The following is a 23,321-nucleotide window of genomic DNA, read 5'->3' on the forward strand; positions in this document are numbered from 1 at the left end:
AGAGGACAGTGATGAGATGATGACAGAGATGAGATGAGGACAGCGATGAGGTGCGGATGGTGATGAGATGAGAACAGCGATGGGATGAGGACAGTAATGAGAAGAGGACAGTCATGGGATGAGGACAGCAATGAGAAAAGGACAGCAATACGAAGAGGACAGTGATGGGATAAGGACAGCAATGAGATGAGGACAGTGATGAGAAGAGGACAGTGATGTTTTGAGGACAATGATGAGAAGAGGACAGTGATGGGATGAGGACAGTGATGAGAAGAGGATAGTGATGGGATGAGGACAGTGATGAGAAGAGGACAGCAATGAGAAGAGGACAGCGATAGGATGGGGACAGTGAGGAGAAGAGGATAGTGACGGGATGAGGATACTGATGGAATGAGGGCAGTGGTGAGAAGAGGACAGTGATGAGATGATGACAGCGATGAGATGAGGACAGCGATGAGATGCGGATGGTGATGAGATGAGGACAGTGATGGGATGAGGACAGTGATGAGAAGAGGACAGTAATGGGATGAGGACAGTGATGAGAAGAGGCCAGTGATGGGATGAGGACAGTGATGAGAAGAGGACAGTGATGGGATGAGGAAAGTGATGAGAAGAGGACAGTGATGAGGACAGTGATTAGATGAGGACAATGATGAGAAGACGACTGTGATGGGATGAGGACAGTAATGAGAAGAGGACAGCGATGAGATGAGGACGGTGATTAGAAGAGGTCAGTGATGGGATGAGGCCAGTGATGGGATGAGAAGAAGACAGTGATGGACGGCTCAGTAATGGCAGGAGCTCAGCGATGGGAAGGGCTCAGCAATGGGACAGACTCAGTAATGGAAAGAGCTCAATGGAGGGACAAGTTCAGTGATGCGAAGGGCTCAGTGGAGGGTCGAGCTTAGTGAAGGGAAAGGCTCAGCGATGAGAAGGGCTCAGCGATGGGAAGGGCTCCCTAATGGGAAGGGCTCAGCAGAAGGACAAACTCAGTGATTGGGAAGGGCTCAGCAATAGGAAGGGCTTAGTGGTGGGAAGGGCTCCCTGATGGGAAAGGCTCAGCAGAAGGACGGGCTCAGTGATTGCGAAGGGCTCCCTGATGGAAAGGGCTCAGCGGAAGGATGAGCTTAGCGATGGAAAGGGCTCAGTGATGGGAAGGGTTCCACTGGTTCCCTGGTGGGAAGGGTTGAGCGATGGTAAGGGCTCCGCTATGGGAAGGGCTCAGTGATGGGTACCTGGGAGGGACCTGGTCATTTGAAAGGAGTCTCAGTGCCCCATGACTTACTGCACTGGTAGAGTTTGTTCAGCTTCACAACGTCCAGGGCACTCAGCCCAAACCGCTGGCCAATCAGGACCTTCGGATTTGAAATAGGCTCCAGGGTGGGCTTTCCAGTGCCACTGGCAAAGGCATATCTGTGAAAGAGAGACAGAGGTCTGGTCTATGGTCAGGACACCATGGTAGTACAGAAGAACAGTTACCCAGTCTGAGTACAGGTAGGTTCCACTTACGCACGCTTTAGACACCTTTCACTGGCTGAGATGACACTTTATTGTGGGAATTTTCTTTGTGCCAAGTGAACTAATACCTTAAAAAAGCGTTTTGACTATAACCCAAGGCCCTTAATTACCAATAATATTCCGAGTGCATCCAGAATTATTGTATTGTAATGCCTGGGTAGTTGTATAGTGGTTTCTTTCCCCTTTGTGAAGCCCAAAGCACTTTCTGTGTGGTCCAATTGAAGTTCTTTTAAAAGACTTGATACCCTTGGTGAGGTCCTGGGCACTCTTTATAGGGTAAGGTTGAAAGGGTTTTGTTTGGCTTTGCTTTTGGGGACCTGTTGGGAGAGGGCTGGGGGTTCGAGAGTTTAGACAACTTGATGGAAACAATGCGTGCCTTCATTCTACTGCACGTAAGCAAAGGGCACAGAATGGGAAAAGTCACAGTCATGCAAGAGATGCACATGCAGGCACATAACATCCATCAGGGTGGACAGTATTACATGTAGAAAGTAGATGTGCGTCAGTGGTGTGCGTGTGTGGAGTCCACCCAGCACTGGAGGTACTGTTAAACCACCAAGAGAGTAAACCATGGAGACCAGAAGGATGAGTGGAAGAGAGAAGAGGGGAGAGGGGAGGAAGGCAGGGATTTCTGATCCTCAGTCCTAACATGTCCTAGGAGGACCGAACCTTCACCTGGGAACACAGGCTGGACTCCTAGAAGGAGGGAAGTAGAGGTGGGTGGGCCTGATGAGAGGGGAGGGGCACCCAGGGATTTAATGACCACGTGCCCTCTAAGCAGGCCCATGCGAGGCTCCCTGGACCACACTATTCAGCAGGGGGTGGGGGGACACGGGAGGGACGGGTAGTCAGCTAATGCAACACCTGTGAGGAAAAAGGTGTGTGTTATGCAAAGAGAACTTAAAAGCTACCACTTCTGCAGGCACCTGCTTACTATGAGGTCCCCCTAACTGTGTGTTTTTTCATAATGATTTGTTTTAATTGCCCAGTAGTGTGTTTCCTCCTGGTCTTGTCCCTTTTACACATAAAACCCTCATTAAAAGAGGCTCATAATTCCCCAGAGAGCCGGTCTATTAGTTACTGTAAAGATGTTACTATAATAATAATGACCATTGCTGCATTGTGGATAATCAAAACCCTGAGTAGGCGACAAGGTGAAAACAGCAGTGAATTCACACACATAAGAAACATGAAAAACACAATCTGATAATACAACATCTACAAACTTAGAGCAATGTACACACGTTAGCAGGTAATACTCTTTAGTCACAAACATATTCCTCCAGCCTTTTCTACATAAGTATCTTGTGTCTAAATCTTCCTTCCTTGATACCAGTATCTTCGGGAAATGTGCTGTTCCCGCTCTGCTCATCCGTTCTTCCTTCCTTCTTCAGTACCTCCACAACCTGATGTTCTACAACCTTCTACAACCCTCTTCTCTGCACTAGCATATCAACAGCCGCCTCATGTGCCATAGTCATCACTCAACAATGCAGAGGAACACAAAGATCCCCTCAAATCTGAAGGGTTTGGTAAACGTGGACTCCCCTTTCCCAAATTTAACATTGTTCTTCACTTTCACCCACTGACCCACCCATTTGCACCACCCTTGACATCATACAAGGCTTTTTAAAGCTGCCTGCTCTGTCTTAATGTTTTCTGTGACAAACACCAGGGGGCATTCCACCTGCTTGGATTTGGTACAATCATCCCAAATTATCACTAGAAAATGGAGTTCTTCCTTTCCCGATCTCGCGATCTTCATGATCATGTACGCCCAACTCATTGCCACATTTCAACCTCCCGATTTATTTAATCTTGTAAACTGAAAAATACCCTTGATAACTCTCTTGAATCTTTCAACTCCGCTGTTACAATTAGGATGGTGTAGGAGGCTGGCCTGGCTTATAGTGGGTACCTGTTGGTACTTACACCTTGTGCCAGGTCCAGTTATCCCTTATTAGTAGATTAGTAGTGTTCTAGCAGCTTAGGCTGGTAGAGGTAGCTATAGCAGAGCAACTTAGGTTGAACTAGGAGACATGCAAAGCTCCTACTATACCACTTATATCAGATAGCACTATATCATAAGAATCACAATACTCAGAGTTACTAAAAATAAAGGTACTTTATTTTAGTGACAATGTGCCAAAAATATCTCAGAGGATATACTCCCTATGGAGGTAAATAAAATACACAAAATATATATACACAAACCAAAATCAGGTAAGTAAACAGTTAGAAAAGTAGTGCAAACACTGTAGAATACAATAGGATGCAATAGGCCCAGGGGCAACACAAACCATATACTAAGAAAGTGGAATACGAACCACTTAGGGACCCCAGGCCTAGGGTAATGTGTAGAGGGTCGCTGGCAGTGAAAGAAAACACGAAGGGTGTCTGTAAAGAAATGGCTCCCTGTTGCAGTTACCCCCCACTTTTTGCCTGATACTGATGCTGACTTGACTGAGAAGTGTGCTGGGACCCTGCTAACCAGGCCCCAGCACCAGTGTTCTTTCACCTAAAATGTACCATTGTTTCCACCATTGGCACAACCCTGGCACTTAGGTAAGTCCCTTGTAACTGGTACCCCTGGTACCAAGGGCCCTGATGCCAGGGAAGGTCTCTAAGGGCTGCAGCATGTCTTATGCCACCCTAGGGACCCCTCACTCAGCACAGACACACTGCTTGCCAGCTTGTGTGTGCTGGTGGGGAGAAAATGACTAAGTCGACATGGCACTCCCCTCAGGGTGCCATGCCAACCTCCCACTGCCTGTGGCATAGGTAAGTCACCCCTCTAGTAGGCCTTACAGCCCTAAGGCAGGGTGCACTATACCACAGGTGAGGGCATATGTGCATGAGCACTATGCCCCTACAGTGTCTAAGCAAAACCTTAGACATTGTAAGTGCAGGGTAGCCATAAGAGTATATGGGCTGGGAGTTTGTCAAAAACGAACTCCACAGCTCCATAATGGCTACACTGAATACTGGGAAGTTTAGTATCAAACTTCTCAGAATAATAAACCCACACTGATGCCAGTGTTGGATTTATTAGAAAATGCACACAGAGAGCATCTTAGGGATGCCCCCTGTATTTTACCCAATTGTTCAGTGTAGGCTGACTGGTTCCAGCAGCCTGCCACACTAGAGACATGTTGCTGGCCCCATGGGGAGAGTGCCTTTGTCACTCTGAGGCCAGTAATAAAGCCTGCACTGGGTGGAGATGCTAACACCTCCCCCAGGCAGGAGCTGTAACACCTGGCGGTGAGCCTCAAAGGCTCACCCCTTTGTCACAGCACAGCAGGGCACTCCAGCTTAGTGGAGTTGCCCGCCCCCTCCGGCCACGGCCCCCACTTTTGGCGGCAAGGCTGGAGGAAACCAAGAAAGCAACAAGGAGGAGTCACTGACCAGTCAGGACAGCCCCTAAGGTGTCCTGAGCTGAAGTGACTCTAACTTTGAGAAATCCTCCATCTTGCAGATGGAGGATTCCCCCAATAGGATTAGGGATGTGACCCCCTCCCCTTGGGAGGAGGCACAAAGAGGGTGTACCCACCCTCAGGGCTAGTAGCCATTGGCTACTAACCCCCCAGACCTAAACACGCCCTTAAATTTAGTATTTAAGGGCTCTCCCTGAACCTAGAAACTAGATTCCTGCAACAACAAGAAGAAGGACTGCCTAGCTGAAAACCCCTGCAGAGGAAGACCAGAAGACAACAACTGCCTTGGCTCCAGAAACTCACCGGCCTGTCTCCTGCCTTCCAAAGAACTCTGCTCCAGCGACGCCTTCCAAAGGGACCAGCGACCTCTGCATCCTCTGAGGACTGCCCTGCTTCGACGACGACAAGAAACTCCCGAGGACAGCGGACCTGCTCCAAAAAGACTGCAACTTTATCCAAAGGAGCAGCTTTAAAGAACACTGCAATCTCCCCGCAAGAAGCGTGAGACTTGCAACACTGCACCCGGCGACCCCGACTCGGCTGGTGGAGAACCAACACCTCAGGGAGGACCCCCGGACTACTCTACGACTGTGAGTACCAAAACCTGTCCCCCCTGAGCCCCCACAGCGCCGCCTGCAGAGGGAATCCCGAGGCTTCCCCTGACCGTGACTCTCTGAAACCTAAGTCCCGACGCCTGGAAAAGACCCTGCACCCGCAGCCCCCAGGACCTGAAGGACCGGACTTTCACTGCAGAAGTGACCCCCAGGAGTCCCTCTCCCTTGCCCAAGTGGAGGTTTCCCCCCAGGAAGCCCCCCCTTGCCTGCCTGCAGCGCTGAAGAGATCCCTTGATCTCTCATTGACTTCCATTGCGAACCCGACGCTTGTTCTAACACTGCACCCGGCCGCCCCCGCGCCACTGAGGGTGAAATTTCTGTGTGGGCTTGTGTCCCCCCCGGTGCCCTACAAAACCCCCCTGGTCTGCCCCCCGAGGACGCGGGTACTTACCTGCTGGCAGACTGGAACCGGGGCACCCCCTTCTCTCCCTTGGAGCCTATGCGTTTTGGGCACCACTTTGAACTCTGCACCTGACCGGCCCTGAGCTGCTGGTGTGGTAACTTTGGGGTTGCTCTAAACCCCCAACGGTGGGCTACCTTGGACCAAGAACTGAACCCTGTAAGTGTCTTACTTACCTGGTAAAACTAACAAAAACTTACCTCCCCCAGGAACTGTGAAAATTGCACTGTGTCCACTTTTGAAATAGCTATTTGTGAATAACTTGAAAAGTATACATGCAATTGAAATGATTCAAAGTTCCTAATGTACTTACCTGCAATACCTTTCAAACAAGATATTACATGTTAAATTTGAACCTGTGGTTCTTAAAATAAACTAAGAAAAGATATTTTTCTATAACAAAACCTATTGGCTGGATTTGTCTCTGAGTGTGTGTACCTCATTTATTGTCTATGTGTATGTACAACAAATGCTTAACACTACTCCTTGGATAAGCCTACTGCTCGACCACACTACCACAAAATAGAGCATTAGTATTATCTCTTTTTACCACTATTTTACCTCTAAGGGGAACCCTTGGACTCTGTGCATGCTATTCCTTACTTTGAAATAGCACATACAGAGCCAACTTCCTACAGTGTCCAATATAACCCACCCCAAGGCCCTGAAAAGTAGGAGTAAAGTTACCCTACTTCCCCAGAAACACACTAAAGTCGTGATAGGAGATTCTGCAAAGACCACAACAGACTGCAAAGCACTGAAGATGGATTCCTGGACCTGAGGACCTGCAAACGAAGGGGACCAAGTCCAAGAGTCACGAAAGTGTCCGGGGGGGCAGGAGCCCACTAAACCCCAGATGAAGGTGCAAAATGCCTGCCTCCGGGTGGAAGAAGCTGAAGATTCTGCAACAACAAAATATGCCAGGAACTTCTCCTTTGCACAGAAGATGTCCCACGGCGTGCTGCTGGATGCAGAGTTGTTTCCACGCAGAAAGACCACAAACAAGCCTTGCTAGCTGCAAAGGTCGCAGTTGAAGAAAATGGGTGCTGCCCGGGCCCAAGAAGGACCAGGAGGTCGCCCCTTGGAGGAGGAGACAGAGGAAGTGCTCAGCAACACAGAGAGCCCACGCAGAAGCAGGCAGCACCCGCATAAGTACTTGAACACAGGTTCCAGAAAACTGAGCATGGCGGTCACCTCAACACTACAAAGGAGGGTCCCAGGAAGCCGGTGGTCAACTCACCGAGCTGAGCAATGCAGGACAGAGTGCTGGGGACCTGGGCTATGCTGTGCACAAAGGATGCCTAGCAAAAGTGCACAGAAGTCCTAGCAGCTGCAGTTCACGCAGTACACAGGATTACTGTCTGGCATGGGGAGGTAAGGACTTACCTCCACCAAATTTGGTCAGAAGGACCACTGGACTGTCGGGGTCACTTGGATCCAGCTCCTGTGTTCCAGGGACCAGGCTCATCAAGATGAGAGGGGACTCAGAGGACCGGTGAAGTAGAAGTTTGTTGCCTGTGCTAGCAGGGGGAAGATTCCGTCGACCCACAAGAGATTACTTCTTGGCTTCCAGTGCAGGGTGAAGAAAGACAGCCCCCAGAGCATGCACCACCAGGAAACAGACATGAAAGCCGGCAGGATTAGGCGCTACAATGCCGCTGGTAGTCTTCTTGTTACTTTGTTGCAGTTTTGCAGGTGTCCTGGAGCAGTCAGCGGCCGATCCTTGGCAGAAATTGAAGAGGGAGATGTAGAGAAACTGTGGTGAGCTCTTGCATTCATTATCTGAAGACAAGCCCACAGGAGTGACCCTAAATACCCCTCAGAGGTGGATTGGCCACGTAGTCCGGTAAGCACCTATCAGGAGGGGTCTCTGACATCACCTGCTGGCACTGGCCACTCAGAGGCCTCCATTGTGCCCTCACACCTCTTCATTCAAGTTGGCAGAGGTCTGGGACACACTGGAGGAGCCCTGGGCACCACCCTTGGGGTGGTGATGGACAGGGGAGTGGTCACTCCCCTTTCCTTTGTCCAGTTTCGCACCAGAGCAGGGGCTGGGGGATCCCTGAACCGGTGTAGACTGGCTTATGCAAGGAGAGCACCATCTGTGCCCTTCAAAGCATTTCCAGAGGCTCCTCTCAGGCACTTAACACCTATTTCCAAAGGGAGAGGGTGTAACACCCTCGCTCAGAGGAAATCCTTTGTTCTGCATTCCTAGGACTGGGCTGCTCAGACCCCAGGAGGGCAGAAGCCTGTCTGTGGGTTGGAAGCAGCAGTAGCTGGAGTGAAAACCCCAGAGAGACGGTTTGGCAGTACCCAAGGTCCATGCTGGAGCCCCGGGGATGCATGGGATTGGCACCCCAATACCAGATTTGGAATGGGGGGACAATTCCATGATCTTAGACATGTTACATGGCCATATTCGGAGTTATCATTTTGAAGATACATATAGGTATTGACCTATATGTAGTGCACGCGTGTAATGGTGTCCCCGCACTCACAAAGTCCGGGGAAATTGCCCTGAACTATGTGGGGGCACCTTGGCTAGTGCCAGGGTGCCCTCACACTTAGTAACTTTGCACCTAACCTTCACTAAGTGACGGTTAGACATATAGGTGACTTATAAGTTACTTAAGTGCAGTGTAAAATGGCTGTGAAATAACGTGGACGTTATTTCACTCAGGCTGCAGTGGCAGTCCTGTGTAAAAATTGTCTGAGCTCCCTATGGGTGGCAAAAGAAAGGCTGCAGCCCATAGGGATCTCCTGGAACCCAATACCCTGGGTACCTAGATACAATTTACTAGGTGTTCCAGTGTGCCAATCAGAATTGGTATAAATGGCCACTAGCCTGCAGTGACAATTTTAAAAGCAGAGAGAGCATAAACACTGAGGTTCTGGCTAGCAGAGCCTCAGTGAGACAGTTAGGCACCACACAGGGAACACAGATAGGCCACAAACTATGAGCACTGGGGTCCTGGGTAGCAGGATCCCAGTGACACATAACAAACATACTGACAAAATAGGGTTTCCACTATGAGCACTGGGCCCTGGCTAGCAGGATCCCAGTGAGACAGTAAAATTACCCTGACATACACTCACAAACAGGCCACAAGTGGAGGGAACAATGCCTTCCTACAGATGGTACTCAGAGATAATGTTGTGTGTGATGCCATTTCTCCTCAAGGAATTCTGATTTAAATTGCAATCCTTTATCCCTCACAATGCACTTGGGTAGGCTTTCCTCCCAGAACACTGGTTTCTGTATCCAACTTCATTGCCACTCTATCTTCACCCACTTTGAAAAAAAACAATACAATTATTTTCTACTTTTTCCCAAGACATACTCGGACACATCATGAGGCACAGTGATAGATTAAAGGTTACTTGGGTCTTCTCTAAATTTCCAAAGCAATTCCTTTGCTTGTACGTAATGCCACTGCCTAGTCCTGGCAACCAATATAGGGGCATATTTATACTCTGTTAGCGCTGAATGTGCGTCACAAATTTTGACGCACATTCAGCGCAAACCTTACCCCATATTTAAACTTTGACGCCCGACCCCGCAGATGTCAAAATTCCACTGTGTGCGTAATTTTTTGGAAGCGGGAAACTGCCTTGGGTTAATAATATGGAAGGTAGGCGTTCCCTTCCAAAAAATGACTTAAAGGCCTGTGCGCCTTATTTATACCCCAGCGTCATTTTGACGCACAGGAGGGGCCCCCTACATGCCACTATGCCCAATGACCATGTCCAGTCCCCTGGGCATGGCCATTGGGCAAGGGGGCATTACTCCTGTCTTTGCTAAGACAGGAGTCATGTCAATGGGGGTTGTGTGTCAAAAAAATGGCGCAAGTCCGGTTTGTGGCCTGATTTTTGCCTCAGACCTGACTTGCACAATTTTTTGACGCACAACCCCCATTTTCCCCTACGCCGGCGCGGCCTGGTGTGAGTCATTTTTTTTTACTCAGACCAGTCCGCAACGCCGGCTAACGTCATTCCTTAAATAAGGCGCCCGCATGGTGCGTTGGAATGGCGTTAGCCGGCGGTAAAATTTTTGATGCACAACTGCGTTGGCGCATTTGTGCGTTAAAAAGTATAAATATGGCCCATAGTTCCTTAACCTGTTTATTGGTCTTGATGACCCCGAAGTGGCCCTCACCTTAAATTTCCTGAAATTTCCATCTCAAACCTTCGCGGGTATCACTCGTCTATCTTCTCATCATCAACTAATCTTCTCCCTCCAATGTCAGTTCATTTTGTGCTTCCTCACAATTTTTTTTTCTTCTTCTTCTTCATGTCCTGGCTTCCATTCTTCGTGCCCAATGGTTCCTAACGTCTTATCCAGCAATTAAACAATTGTGGTATTACATTTTTGGTACTTTCCTAATGGGGAGTGGCATTCTAATGAAAAAATGCCACTTCATATTTGACACTGGCACACATTGCACTGTGTAGTTAGATTCCTGTAGCCTCATGAAGAACCTGGCAGCACGTGGTGAGGCCTTATGCAGACCATGAGCAGTGAGTTTCTGAGAGGTTTGTAATCACCACTGGCATTCCCTGAATGAGCTGGCTGAAATATTTTAATTCTGGCACACTGTAAATTCTCTCACCAATCACCAAGTATTGCTTCTCAGTTGGGATTTAGACCATTACGTGATAGTGATGCCGGTCTCTTTCCCAAATTTATCTGTCTGAGTGAGCATCACCCCCAAACTGTTTCCACTTTACTTTACAAATATGTTCTTTAATAATGCAACAAACCCCTTGACATTCTTGTCACCAAATATACTTTACCTTTTGGTCTTCTAGGTTTTTTCTACATGTTTAAATCCAAATTTGAAAAAAAATTCTGTTAAATCCAAAAATTTCTCACATCATCCTTACTTTTGGGTGGAGGGAACCCTTAATTCCTCTACTAGTATTTTTTCAGTTCAATCTCTTGACTCCCTTAAATAAGTCACACTGTGTACTGCAGATCTGCAATACTTGTACTGGGCATTGTTTTAGTTTTAATTCTTAAGACTTTCCTTAATCTAGGACCATGCTTTTCATTGTTCCCATGAGGAGAATATTATCTTGGGAAAAGGTGACTCCCTCACTCCCAACCATTAAACATTTTGGGGCATATTTATACTATGTTTGCGCCAAATTTGATTAATATTTTTTACGCAAATTTGGCGCAAACTTAACTCCATATTTATATTTTGACACTAGACATGTCTAGCGTCAAAATATTGGAGTTAGCACCATTTTTTGGATGCGTGCACCTACCTTGCGTCAATGAGATGCAAGGTAGACGTTCCCATCTAAAAAATGGTGCTAACCCCATAGTGCCATATTTATCCCCCATGCTAAAATGATGCACGGGTGGGAGGAAGGGCTAAATAATGGTGCATCGGCCCCAAACATCGCCATAGCCATTCCGGATGGCTACAAGATCACCTGCAGGGATCGCACCAGCGGAGTCGGAGGCGGAATTGCCATCGTCCACAAGAACACCATCAGGGTCACGACCTGTACCGACGACACCCTCAGCACCTCAGAACACCTGCACTTTCAGATCCACACCAACCCCAACACCACCCTGAGAGGAACCCTCATCTACAGACCCCCCGGACCACGGCCTCAGTTCTGCGACTCCATCGCTGACCTTGTCAGCAGGCATGCCCTAGTCTCCGCCGACTACATCCTCCTCAGCGACCTAAACTTTCACCTAGAGAATAACAACGACCCCAGCTCCACCACCATAATCAACAACCTTGCCACCCTCGGACTCAGACAACTCCTCACTACCCCAACACACTCCGCTGGCCACACGCTGGACCCCGTCTTCTCCACGCCACCTTCAGCCACACCACCGAACTCCAATGGACCGACCTCCGCAGCATCCACTTCACCTTCCAGAAACCCACCACGTGCCACCACACCCAACAGATCCCCCCGCCGCAACTGGAGCAAAATCAGCCAAGACCAGCTGAACACCAGCCTCGCCCGAAAACTACCCACCGAACCCACCAATCCCGACCTCGCAGCCTGCAACCTCTGGCGCTGGATCAACAACTGCGCCAACGCTCTCGCCCCGCTCAATAAACCTTCCAACAGAGGTGCCAACAAGAGAGCCAGCTGGTTCACTTCGGACCTTCAAGCCTCCAAGCAAACCTGTCGGAAACTCGAGAGAAAGTGGCTCCTCAAACAGACACCGGACAACCATGCCACCTTCAAGAACGCTATCTCAATCACCATCACCTCATCAGATCCGCCCTGAAAACCTCCTTCAAAGATCGCCTGGACAACAACGCACACAACAGCAAGGAGCTCTTCAACATCGTGAATGAACTCTCCAACCCCAGCTCCAGCACAAACAACATCCCACCTTCACAAGACCTATGCAACTCCCTCGCCGCCTTCTTCCACCACAAGATCACAAACATCCATGACAGCTTCAATAGTCAGACCACCCGGCCAATCACCAACTCCTCAGACTCTCCACCCACTTTCAACTACAACCCCCTGCTCGTCTGGGCCAACGTGAACGAAGACGACACAATCAAAACCATGGGCACCATCCACTCTGGATCTCCGTCAGACCCATGCCCGCACCACATCTTTCACAAAGCAAGCACCACCATTGCAACCCACCTCCGCAAAGTCATCAACATCTCCTTTGAGACCGCGACCTACCCCGAGAGCTGGAAGCATGCTGAGATCAAACCCATACTCAAGAAACCCATGGCGGACCCGAGAGACCTCAAGAACTTCCGTCCGATCTCCCTGCTCCCATTCCTGGCCAATGTCATCGAGAAGATCGTCAACATACAACTGACCCACTGCCTCGAAGAAAACAACATCCTGGACCCATCCCAGTCAGGGTTCCGCAGCAACCACAGTACTGAAACCGCCCTCATCGCCGCCACCGACGACATCAGGGCCCTGCTTGACAACGGCGAAACCGTGGCCCTCATCCTCCTGGACCTCTCGGCCGCCTTCGACACTGTCTGCCACCGCATCCTACACACACGCCTACACAACGCAGGGATCCAGGACAAAGCTCTGGAGTGGACCACCTCCTTCCTCTCCGGCAGAACCCAGATCATCCGCCTCCCCCCTTTCCGCTCCGAAGCCTCCAAGATCATCTGCGGCGTTCCCCAAGGTTCGTCCCTCAGCCCTACACTTTTCAACATTCACATGGCCCCGCTCGCCCACGTCGCCCGGCTACACAACCTCAACATCAGCTCCTATGCCGATGACACCCAACTGATCCTCTCCCTCACCAAGGACCCCCTCACTGCCAAATCCAACCTCCACGAAGGAATGAAGGCCGTCACCGAATGGATGAGGAACAGCAAACTGAAGTTGAACTCAGATAAGACGGAGGTCCTCATCCTCGGCGCCAACCCCTCAGCCTGGGATGACTCCTGGTGGCCGACCGCTCTGGGAGCAGCCCCAACACCCACCAACCACGCACGCAACCTGGGCATCATCCTCGACTCAACAATGTCCATGACCAAGCAAGTCAGCGCCGTCTCCTCATCCTGCTTCAACACCCTCCGCTTGCTCCGCAAGATCTACAGATGGATCCCCACAGATACAAGAAGAACAGTCACCCAAGCCCTCGTCAGCAGCAAACTTGACTACGGAAACGCCCTCCATGCAGGAGCCCCGGCCAAACTCCTCAAACGACCGCAACACATACAAAACACCTCCTCACGCCTGATCCTTGATGCCCACTGCCACAGCCACATCACTCCCCTTCTGAGAGACCTACACTGGCTCCCCATCAACAAAAGGATAACCTTCAAGCTCCTCACCCACGCACACAAGGCACTCCACAACACTGGCCCAGCCTACCTCAACAGACGACCCACCTTCTACACCCCGTCCCGCCAACTCCACTCAGCCGACCTCACCCTCGCCACCGTCCCCCGCATCCGAAGAGCGACTACTGGAGGCAGATCCTTCTCTCACCTCGCCACCAAGACCTGGAACACCCTTCCCTTGCCCCTACGACAGACCGAAGACCTGCTGACTTTCAGGACGCGGCTCAAAACCTGGCTATTTGGGCAGTAGCAGCACCCCCTCCCCCTCAGCGACTTGAGACCCTCACGGGTGGTAGTGCGCTCTACAACTTCACTGATTGATTGATTGATTGAAGCTTCCTTTGCACCATTATTTAATGTCTGGGTCAGACCAGGTGTTAGGGGACCTGTGGACCCATTTCAATGGTGAAACACCATGGAATGGGCTCACAGGTGCCTACCCCAAGCCCCAGGAACACCCACACCCATACCAGAGGGACACCAGAGGATGGGGGACCCTATCCCATGGTATGTAGGGTAAGTATAGGCAAGTATTTAAAAAAAAAATTTAAGTGCCATTGGCACTGGGTGCAATGGCCATGCCCAGGGGATCCTGGTCCCCTGTGCTGGGGTGGTTGGCATGACTCCTATATTTTATAAGACAGGAGTCATGTGGTATGGATGGTTTTGCGTCAGAAAATGACATTTTCTTTGCCTCTAACCAGCCTAGCATCATTTTTTGAGGCAAATCCCTCTTCACCCATACCGCCATCCCCACCCGGCTAACGTCATTTTTTCTGACGCCAGCCCAACCTGAGTGCCGGCTTGCTCCATTCCAGAAATTTGGCACCTGGCTGGCGCTTTGGAATGACGCAAGCCGGTGCTATACTTTTTGCGCAGTTTTGAGGCAAAAAGTATAAATATGAGGGTTTGTACATTAACCTTTGGAAAATCACACATTCTAAAGTTATTCCAAATGGCATCCTAACAATTTGAAAACACACAATAGGCATTTTAATTGTTATCAGCCTCTTACTCTTTAAGTGTAAGAGTACCTGATAATGCGCCACTAATAGAAAAATTGAGGAACACCATTTGATACTTTGTACAAAACAGCAACTAATGGATCCTTGAGAAGGGAAACTGGTCAACAAATATATCACCTTTAACATGACTAAGGTCTACACAAAATCTCAATGCCCCATTGTCTTATCTCATCACAACTAGGGGAGCAATCCATTCAGATGAATCACAGTTGGATGTGATACTGTACATTATGTGGTCCACTCTATGATATCCGTAACACTTTCTGCACGCCCCTTTGTCTCCTCCATTCTTCCTGATTCATCTCTCAAATTCATCCTCTCATATCTTACTGTTCCATTTTCCCGCAAGAATACTGTTTCTGTTCTTTGCTTTTTTTCAATTCATCAATTGCATCCTTAGTTTTACTCATTTATTTGCAGCTCTAGGCGTAGACACTTTCTCTTCCCTGGCACCCCTCCAACTGCCTCATTTCAAACCAACACTTAACATTCAGAACTGAGTATGGAACTACAACATGTAGTAATGCAACACAGTAACATAGAAGACAGATACTTCCATCATTATGAGGCCTGTGGAGTTACTACAGACCTGTCATGTTTCCCACAGATTCCAGCTGTTAAGGGAGAAGAAGGAATTAGCAGTGAAGTAAGATCTGCAATTACATAACCACCTGATTAATTCTCAAGGTTCAATACATTATCCTTGTTAATGTTGAACCTTTGAAGTTAACGGGACTCCCATATCATTAACTCCGGGGTGTGGAAGTATTACAGGTACATCCAGGAACTGGACCTCGTAATGAGGTGAAAAGAAGTGGTTCTATAACTGTTGGACACTTAAAACGTCTACTTTGAGTTCACAATTGCAAATATTGGCTGGAGTTCTTCAGCGATGCATGGCGATCTTGTGGTGTTATCCAATGAAGAGTGTGAAGTCACATAAAGCAAGACTTTGTGATATTGGAACCCAAAGCAAGCATCACAAGAAATGAATTTCTATCACAAAGGCTGTCTGCCATCGCACAGTAAGTTCGTAAGTGAAGAAGACACAGGACACTTACTTGCCATAGTGCATGACTGAGGAGTAGTCATACGGCACTCCCAGGTTCTGTGTCTTATGCTTGTAAAAGTTGCGCTCCTTGTCTGCGGATAGAGAAAGGGAAGTTAGACAAAGGGCAAAGAACATACAGTACCAAGGGTCAGAAGAGAACACTGGGGGACTCTGGAATTGGAGTAAACATGAGCTTATGACAAAGCAAGACAGAGACTCTCACTGTCTCACATACTCCCAGGTTATTCATCACAAATTATGGCTGCTGGAAGGACAGAGGGAAGGTCAAAGAGAAAAATATGTGCATGATGAAACATCGGGCAGCAAGTATATATTTCAGGTGTAAGAAGCTGGCCTGGTGTGTGGTGAGCACCTATGGTGTTATCACCTTATACCAGGTCCAGGTATACCCTATTAGTGAGTGTAGGCAGTGTCTAGGAAGGCAGGGCTCTCTAGAGGATGAGCAGCCAAGGCATATCTAGGAGATGTGCAAAGCTTATGCAATACCACTCATAGTCACACAGCACTTACAAACATGAAAGAACCACACAGTGTTACAAAAATAAAGGTAATTTATTATGGTAACCCAAATGCTAAAATACTGTATAGACAATACCCCAACTGGAGGTAAGTAAACACACTATTATATACACATCAGTACCCAGGAAATAGCATAGAAATCAACAGGCATTGGTAAAAGCAATAGTAAATAGTGAGGGCCCTAGGGGAGGGCCAAACCATATGCTGAAAATGTGGAATGTGAAAGGCAGACCCCCACCCAAGGAAGTTGAATCAGTAAAGGGGAACTGGAGGAACTAAGAACCGCAAGAGGTAAGTACCAGGGTGCCCCCAAGGTGCCAGGAGAGAAGAGATAAGTACCTTGTTTTTCCCAAAAACAACAGGAGGATTTTGGAAAAAGACTGTGCAAGACCCAGACAAGACTTGAGAAAACCAAAGGTGGATCCTGACAGAAAAGGACCTGAAAAAGAAGGGGACTAAGTCCAGTTTGAGTTGGAGTGTCCAGCTGTGGCATGAGCCACTACCCACCCTTCTGTGTATGCAGGACCAGGTTGATGGTGGATGAAGAAAGTCAATAGTGCAGCACAAGAGCAGAAGAGGAGTTCCAGAAGTGATGCGAGTGTTGTACCCACGTGGGCGGTCGCGATGCAGTCGGTCAGTGGTGCTGGAAAACCATCAACAAACCTTGGCACATGCAAGAGTTGGTGAAGAAAGTTTTGCAAGGCTCAAGAGGACCAGTAAGGTCCAGAGGACTCAACCCAAGGAGGGGAGTCTGAGGTGACCCTTAGCAGCTGGGAGAGTTACAAGAAGAAGAGGCAGCCCCCACACGCGTCCCACAGGCAGCAGACAGAGCAGTCACAGTGAGGCCCACTCAGCACACCTGAAGAAGTGTCCAACGTCGCTGGAGCCATAGGCAGGAGACTGTGCGTTGCAGGAAAGAGTGCTGTGGGACGGGACTACAGGAAGCCTGAAGATAGCTTGGAGGAGGAACAAACAAGCCTTAGTAGCTGCAAGAGTCGCAGTGCACAGGGGTGCTGTCCTGCAAGGAGATGCAAGGACTTACCATCTCCCAAGTTGGATAGCTGGTGAAGAGGACCAAGAGGACCACTCCAGACCACCACCTGTGATGCAGGATCCACGCAGTTCTGGAGGAGAGAGGATCTACGCAGCCGGTCATAGTTGCAGTTGGTGCCTGTAGATGCCGGGGAGTAACTCCTTCACTCAAAGGGAGATTACTTCTTGCTTCTTGTGCAGACTGAAGACTCACCATCCTCAGAGGATGCACAGACGGGGATATGTTGCAATTGCTGGAAGGAGCCAGAGAAACAATGTTGCAGAGATGAGTCGTCACTGTAGTTGCAGATTGTCGGTTCCTGGAGAGTCCACTTGCAGTCCCAGTGGCCAGAAGATGAAGTAAACAATGCAGAGGAGTCCTGCTGTAATCTTGGATGTCGAATCTGAAGATCCACCCTGGAGGGAGGCCCTACATAGCCCTGAAAGATGGATCGGTCATATAGCAGGGTGGCCACCTATCAGGTTGGGCTGTGACGTCACCTGCCTGACCTGGCCACTCAGATCCTGGATCCTGGAAGGGCCCGAAGATGAAGTAAATGATGCAGAGGAGTCCTGCTGGAATCTTGCATGTCGAATCTGAGGACCCACCCAAGAGGGAGATCCTAAATAGCCCAGAAAGGGGGATTGGTCACCTAGCAGGGTGACCTCCTATCAGGAGGGGGCTGTGACATCACCTGCCTGACCTGACCAGTCAGATGCTCCCAGGGGCGTCTACCCACCTTGGATTCAAGATGGCAGAATCAACTGACCACCTGGAGGAGCTCTGGGCACCACCCCTGGGGTGGTGATGGACCGAGGAGTGGGCACTCCCCTTCCCATTGTCCAGTTTCGCACCAGAGCAAAAAGGACCGGGGGTCCCTGGACTGGTGCAAACCAGTTTATGCAAGGAGGGCACCAAATGTGCCCTTTAAAGCATACCGGTGGCTTGGGGAGGCTACCCCTTCCATGCCATGTAACACCTATTTCCAAGGGAGAGGGTGTTACCTCCCTCTCCTACAGGAAATCCTTTGTTCTGCCTTCTTCTGCCTGAGCTGGTCAAGCAGCAGGAGAGCAGAAACCTGTCTGAGGGGTGGCAGCAGGGCGGGCTCCTCGGAAAACCCCCAAGGACTAGAAGGGGGTCCTTTAAAGAGCCCCCTGAGTGCATGGACTCATACAACCAATATTTGCAACAGTATTGAAGTACGATTCCGACATGTTTGATACCAAGCATGCCCAGGTTTGGAGTTACCATTACGTAGCTGGACACAGGTAGTGACTAGTGTCTAGTACACAGGTAAAATGGCTTCCCGCACCTACGAAGTCCAGGAAAATGGGCTGGAGTTCGTAGGGGCACTTCTGTTCATGCAGGGGTGCCCTCACACACAGGTTCCTGTACCCTGCTCTCTGGGCTAGGACGGCCTACCATAGGGGTGACTTATAGTGACCTGGTGCAGTGACCTGTAGTGAAAAGGTGCATGCACCTTTTCACGCAGGCTGCAATGGCAGGCCTGCAGACACTTTTTGCATGGGCTCCCATGGGTGGCATAATACATGCTGCAGCCCATGGGGAACCCCTGGTGCCCAAATACCCTTGGTACCTAAGTACCATATACGAGGGACCTATATGGGGGCACCAGTATGCCAATTGTGAGGTGTGCTAAGTCCTAAGCAACCAAATGTAGAGGGAGGGAGCACAGACACTCGGGTCCTAGCTAGCAGGATCCCAGTGAACATAGTCAAAACACACTGACAACAGGCAAAAAGTGGGGATAACTATGCCAATAAGAGGGTACTTTCTTACATACCCCCCCTCCCCAAACAAAGGACAATAAGACTAACCTTGCCCAGGTGAGTCTTCATTGTCTTTTGGGATTTTCACTTTTCATGTGTTTTAACCATAGGAGGGGCTTGTGGTCTGTTTGAACCAAATAAGCATGGCCTCAGCTTCTTCAAAGCCCAGACCACAGCAAAGGCCTCCCTCTCTATGGCTGACCAACCCTTTTCCCTGGGGGTCAAACTTCTTCTCATGAAAGCTACAGGTTAGTCCTGGCCCTCTTCATTCAGTTGCGATAGTACTGCCCCTATCCCTACCTCAGAAGCATCTGTCTACACAATAAATTGCTTGGAGTAGTCAGGACTTCTTAATATGGGAGCAGAGCATATGGCTTGTTTAAGGTCATCAAAAGCTTTTTGGCAGCTAGCTGTCCACAAAACGTTCTTGGGCATTCTTTTAGAGGTGAGGTAATTTAAAGGGGCCGCAATGGAGCCATAGTTCTTAATGAACCTCCTGTAGTATGCTGTCAGGTCTAGGAAGGCTCTGATTTGGGTTTGTGTGGTAGGGGCAGTCCAATCCAGAATGGTCTGGATTTTGCCATGTAGTGTTTGAATCTGGCCTTCACTTACCAGGTGGCCCAGATAAACTACTTTACTCTGCCCTATCTGGCACTTTGAGGCCTTGATAGTGAGGCTTGCTTTCTGCAAGGCATTCAATACATTCCCAAGGTAGATCAGGTGATCCTCCCAGGTGGAGATAAAGACAGCTATATCACCAAGATAAGCTGCAATGAAGCTTTCTAGGCCTTGCAGAACTTTGTTCACCAACCTCTGGAACGTGGCAGGTGCATTATTTTACCTAAAGGGCATCACTGTAAAGTGACAGTGCCCACTAGGAGTGGAGAATGCAGTTTTTGGTTTGGCATCCATTGACAACTTGAACTGCCAGTAGCCAGCAGTCAGGTCAAAAGTGCTCAGATACTTGGCAGAAGCCAGTGTATTTATGAGCTCATCTGCCCTTGGAATAGGGTGAGCATCTGTTTTAGTCACAGTATTGAGAAGACTGTAGTCCAGTGTGAGAGGAGGCCTCTTTTTGCATGGTTACCCCCCACTTATTGCCTGATGTTGATGTGTCCTAGAAGTTGGTAGTGCCCAGGGCCCCTGCTAAAAAGGTTCCCTGGCCCAGAGCTCTTTCCCTAAATCTGCTGTGATGCTTGGCACAATTGGATACACTCTTAAATATCACTGTAAATCCCTCGTACATGGGTACACCAGTACCCAGGGCATGGGGTATTAGGGGTAGGCCCATGTGGGCAGCAGCACTGATTCTGCCACCCTCTAGGGCCCTGCACCCACATGCACCCAGCACTGCTATTGCAGGCTGAGTGTACTGGGGCAAACCTAAAAAGGCAAACTTGACATGGCACACTCTCTGTGTGCCCTGTCCACCTTCCAGCCCTAAGGCAGGGTGCATCATATTATATGTGAGGGCATAGTTGCATGAGCAATATGCCCCCATGGTGTCCTTGCCACACCAGGGACATAGTGAGTGAACAGAGCAGTCATTTTAAGGACCTGTACTGGACACTGGTCAAACACGAGTTTCTTGGCTACATGATGGCCACTCTGCACCCTGGGTTGTTTGGTATCAAACAACTCAGGAAGATAAATCCAAACTGGTACCAGGTATTGGATTTATCACTAAATATACCCAAGGGTCACCTTAGAGGTGCCAGTCACAAAAGCTAACCTAACTGGCATGGTTGCTGACTGGTTCCATCCAGCATGCCACCTCCAGACAGCCAATATACGAACTTGGGGGAGCCCTGGCTCTCTGGTTTGTAAGGCAATGCCCTTTCTGGGTGGAGGAGCTAAAACCCCCTCCCTCAGGAATGTGCACTCTCCTGGCAGGTGCAGGTCCGTGCACGTCAGACAACAACAAAAGCAGCTCACCCAGAGCTGCAACTGAACCAGGAGGAAGTCCCAGTTGAGGGACTCCAGGAACACCCTGGACCTCCCACCAGAGCACCCTCATCATCCTGCAAGGCCCCCGGAGGAAGACTCACCTCCAGCTCCAAATGGTTCCATTGCACATAGCATCCAAGACCTCCAACTCTCCCTGCATCTGGCCGCCCTGAGCCCTGCATCGTGGAAGCTGTTGTGTGCCATGGGTCCCTAGCCCTTTGTGCCCTTGACAGCCCAAGAGGACCCAAAGGCACCACCTTTAAACCTGCAAACCAGCTCCTTTTCCAGGTGGCCCCTCCAAGTGGCCCTGTGCCTGTGTCAAGAGACTTTCCATCAGTGCTGCCGCCGGACCCGGGAGCCGCCCGAGACTGGTAACTCACCTGTGTGGTTTTATAAGCATTTTCTAGGTGGCCTTTCATTGATTCCTATGGTGCGTAATTACACACAGAAAGACTAACTTCATTAAAACTTTGAAAAATCATGACTCAAAAAGTACTTAACGTATCTTAACTATTTTGGACTTAAGAATTATATAAAAGTCTGAAGTATTTGTTTACAAGTTCTGGTCTCGAGTTATTCATTGAGTGTGTGTGGTGCATGATTGGATTTGTGAGTACAGCAAATACTTAGCACATCTCCTGGATTATCCTAAGTGCCAAACCAGCTTTCTTAAAAATTGGAGCATTAGGTGGTCTAATTTTTACCTCTGGAAACCAACGTGTGGTTGGCTGAACCCTCTGCATAGTGTGCCTAGTTTTGCACACTGCATAGAGGGCCAGCCTCCTACATCCACTCCTTTTTACCATTTTGAGAGTGTGGGTTTGTGACAAGAAATACAGGGCTAGCCCGGGGCTGTCAGAGGGCTCTATAACTCCCAGGTCTAACAACTTTTGCACCTCAGATTTGATGCATTCCATGACATTCCCTGACATGATCAGGCTCCCTGTAAATTTAACTTTTAACATGCAGGCTGTCACCTGTGTCAATGGTGTGTTCACACCATGTAATTTGACCATGAGTCAGGGAGAGCAGTTCAGAGAAGGATCCCAGGAGGTTTCTACAGTCATTGTTTTGTGACGCAGAGAGGCAGTCTGCAAGTACAACCCCATCTACAGAGCCATCTACTATATTGGGGGAGAAAAGGTCAGGGAGAGGGTCACTCTCTTCTTTCTGTCCCTCATCAGTTGCCATTAGCAAGGTCATGTCAGACCTGTCATGGTAAGGTTTCAGGCAGTTCGCAGGAAGCACCCTGTGGGGGCTTCTAGGAGTGCCTAGGTCAACCAAGTACGTGACCTCACCCTTTTTCTCCACAATAGTGTGTGGTCCACTCCATTTTTCTTGGAGTGGCCTGGAAGCCACAGGTTCCATGACCCACACTTTCTGTACTGGCTGGTACATAGTCAGCACAGCCTTCTGGCCATGCCATTATATTTGCAACTCTTGGCTCACCTGAAGGTTTTTGGAAGCCCTCTTCATGTACTCAGCTATCCTAGATCTTAGGCCTAGTACATAGTCCACAATGTCTTGTTTTGGGGGCTTGAGAGGTTGCTCCTAACCTTCCCTTAGAAGATCAAGGGGATCCCTAAAAGGGTCTCCAAACAGAAGTTCAAATGGGCTGTAGCCAACTCCCTTCTGAGGAACTTCCCTCTAGGCAAAGAGGAGGCAAGGTAACAGGACATCCCACCTTCTTCTGAGTTTCCCAGAGAGTCCCATTATCATGCCTTTGAGAGTTGTATTACACCTCTCAACTAGTTCATTTGTTTGTGGATAGTAAAGCGGTGGTAAATTTATAAGTTACACCACACTCTTTCCACGTGGCTGTAAGTTAAGCAGACATGAAGTTCGCACCCCTGTCCGATACCACCTCTTTAGGAAAACCCACCCTGGAGAAAATTTCCAGGAGGGCTTTGGCCACTGCAGGAGCTATAGTGGTCCTAAGAGGAATGGCCTCTGGTGGCATGGTCCACTTATGCCAGTGTAAATCTATTGCCAGAGGCTGTTGGGGGGTCTATGGAACAACAATATCCACTCCTACCCTCTCAAAGGGCACCCCAATCACTGGAAGTGGCATGAAAGGGGCCTTTGGAGGGCCACCTGTCATGCCACTAGCTTGACAAGTGACACAGGAGCAGCAAAACCCCTTGGTGTCTTC

At 49.3% G+C, this 23,321-nt stretch overlaps 1 protein-coding gene across 1 annotated transcript in view; it reads right to left on the reverse strand.

The window, feature by feature from the left end:
• The window catches only part of LOC138285947 (astacin-like metalloendopeptidase), a 192,376-nt gene that overhangs the window by 68,374 nt on the left and 100,681 nt on the right, over window positions 1-23,321 (reverse strand). Inside the window, exons 5-6 of the mRNA XM_069226466.1 lie at window positions 15,870-15,951; window positions 1,286-1,413 (exon numbers count right to left, since the gene is read on the reverse strand). Coding sequence (XP_069082567.1) covers window positions 1,286-1,413; window positions 15,870-15,951 — 210 coding nt within the window. The remainder of the gene's footprint in view (window positions 1-1,285; window positions 1,414-15,869; window positions 15,952-23,321) is intronic.

The sequence above is a fragment of the Pleurodeles waltl genome, chromosome 3_1, assembly GCF_031143425.1.
Source record: "Pleurodeles waltl isolate 20211129_DDA chromosome 3_1, aPleWal1.hap1.20221129, whole genome shotgun sequence".
NCBI classification, from domain to species: Eukaryota; Metazoa; Chordata; class Amphibia; order Caudata; family Salamandridae; genus Pleurodeles; species Pleurodeles waltl.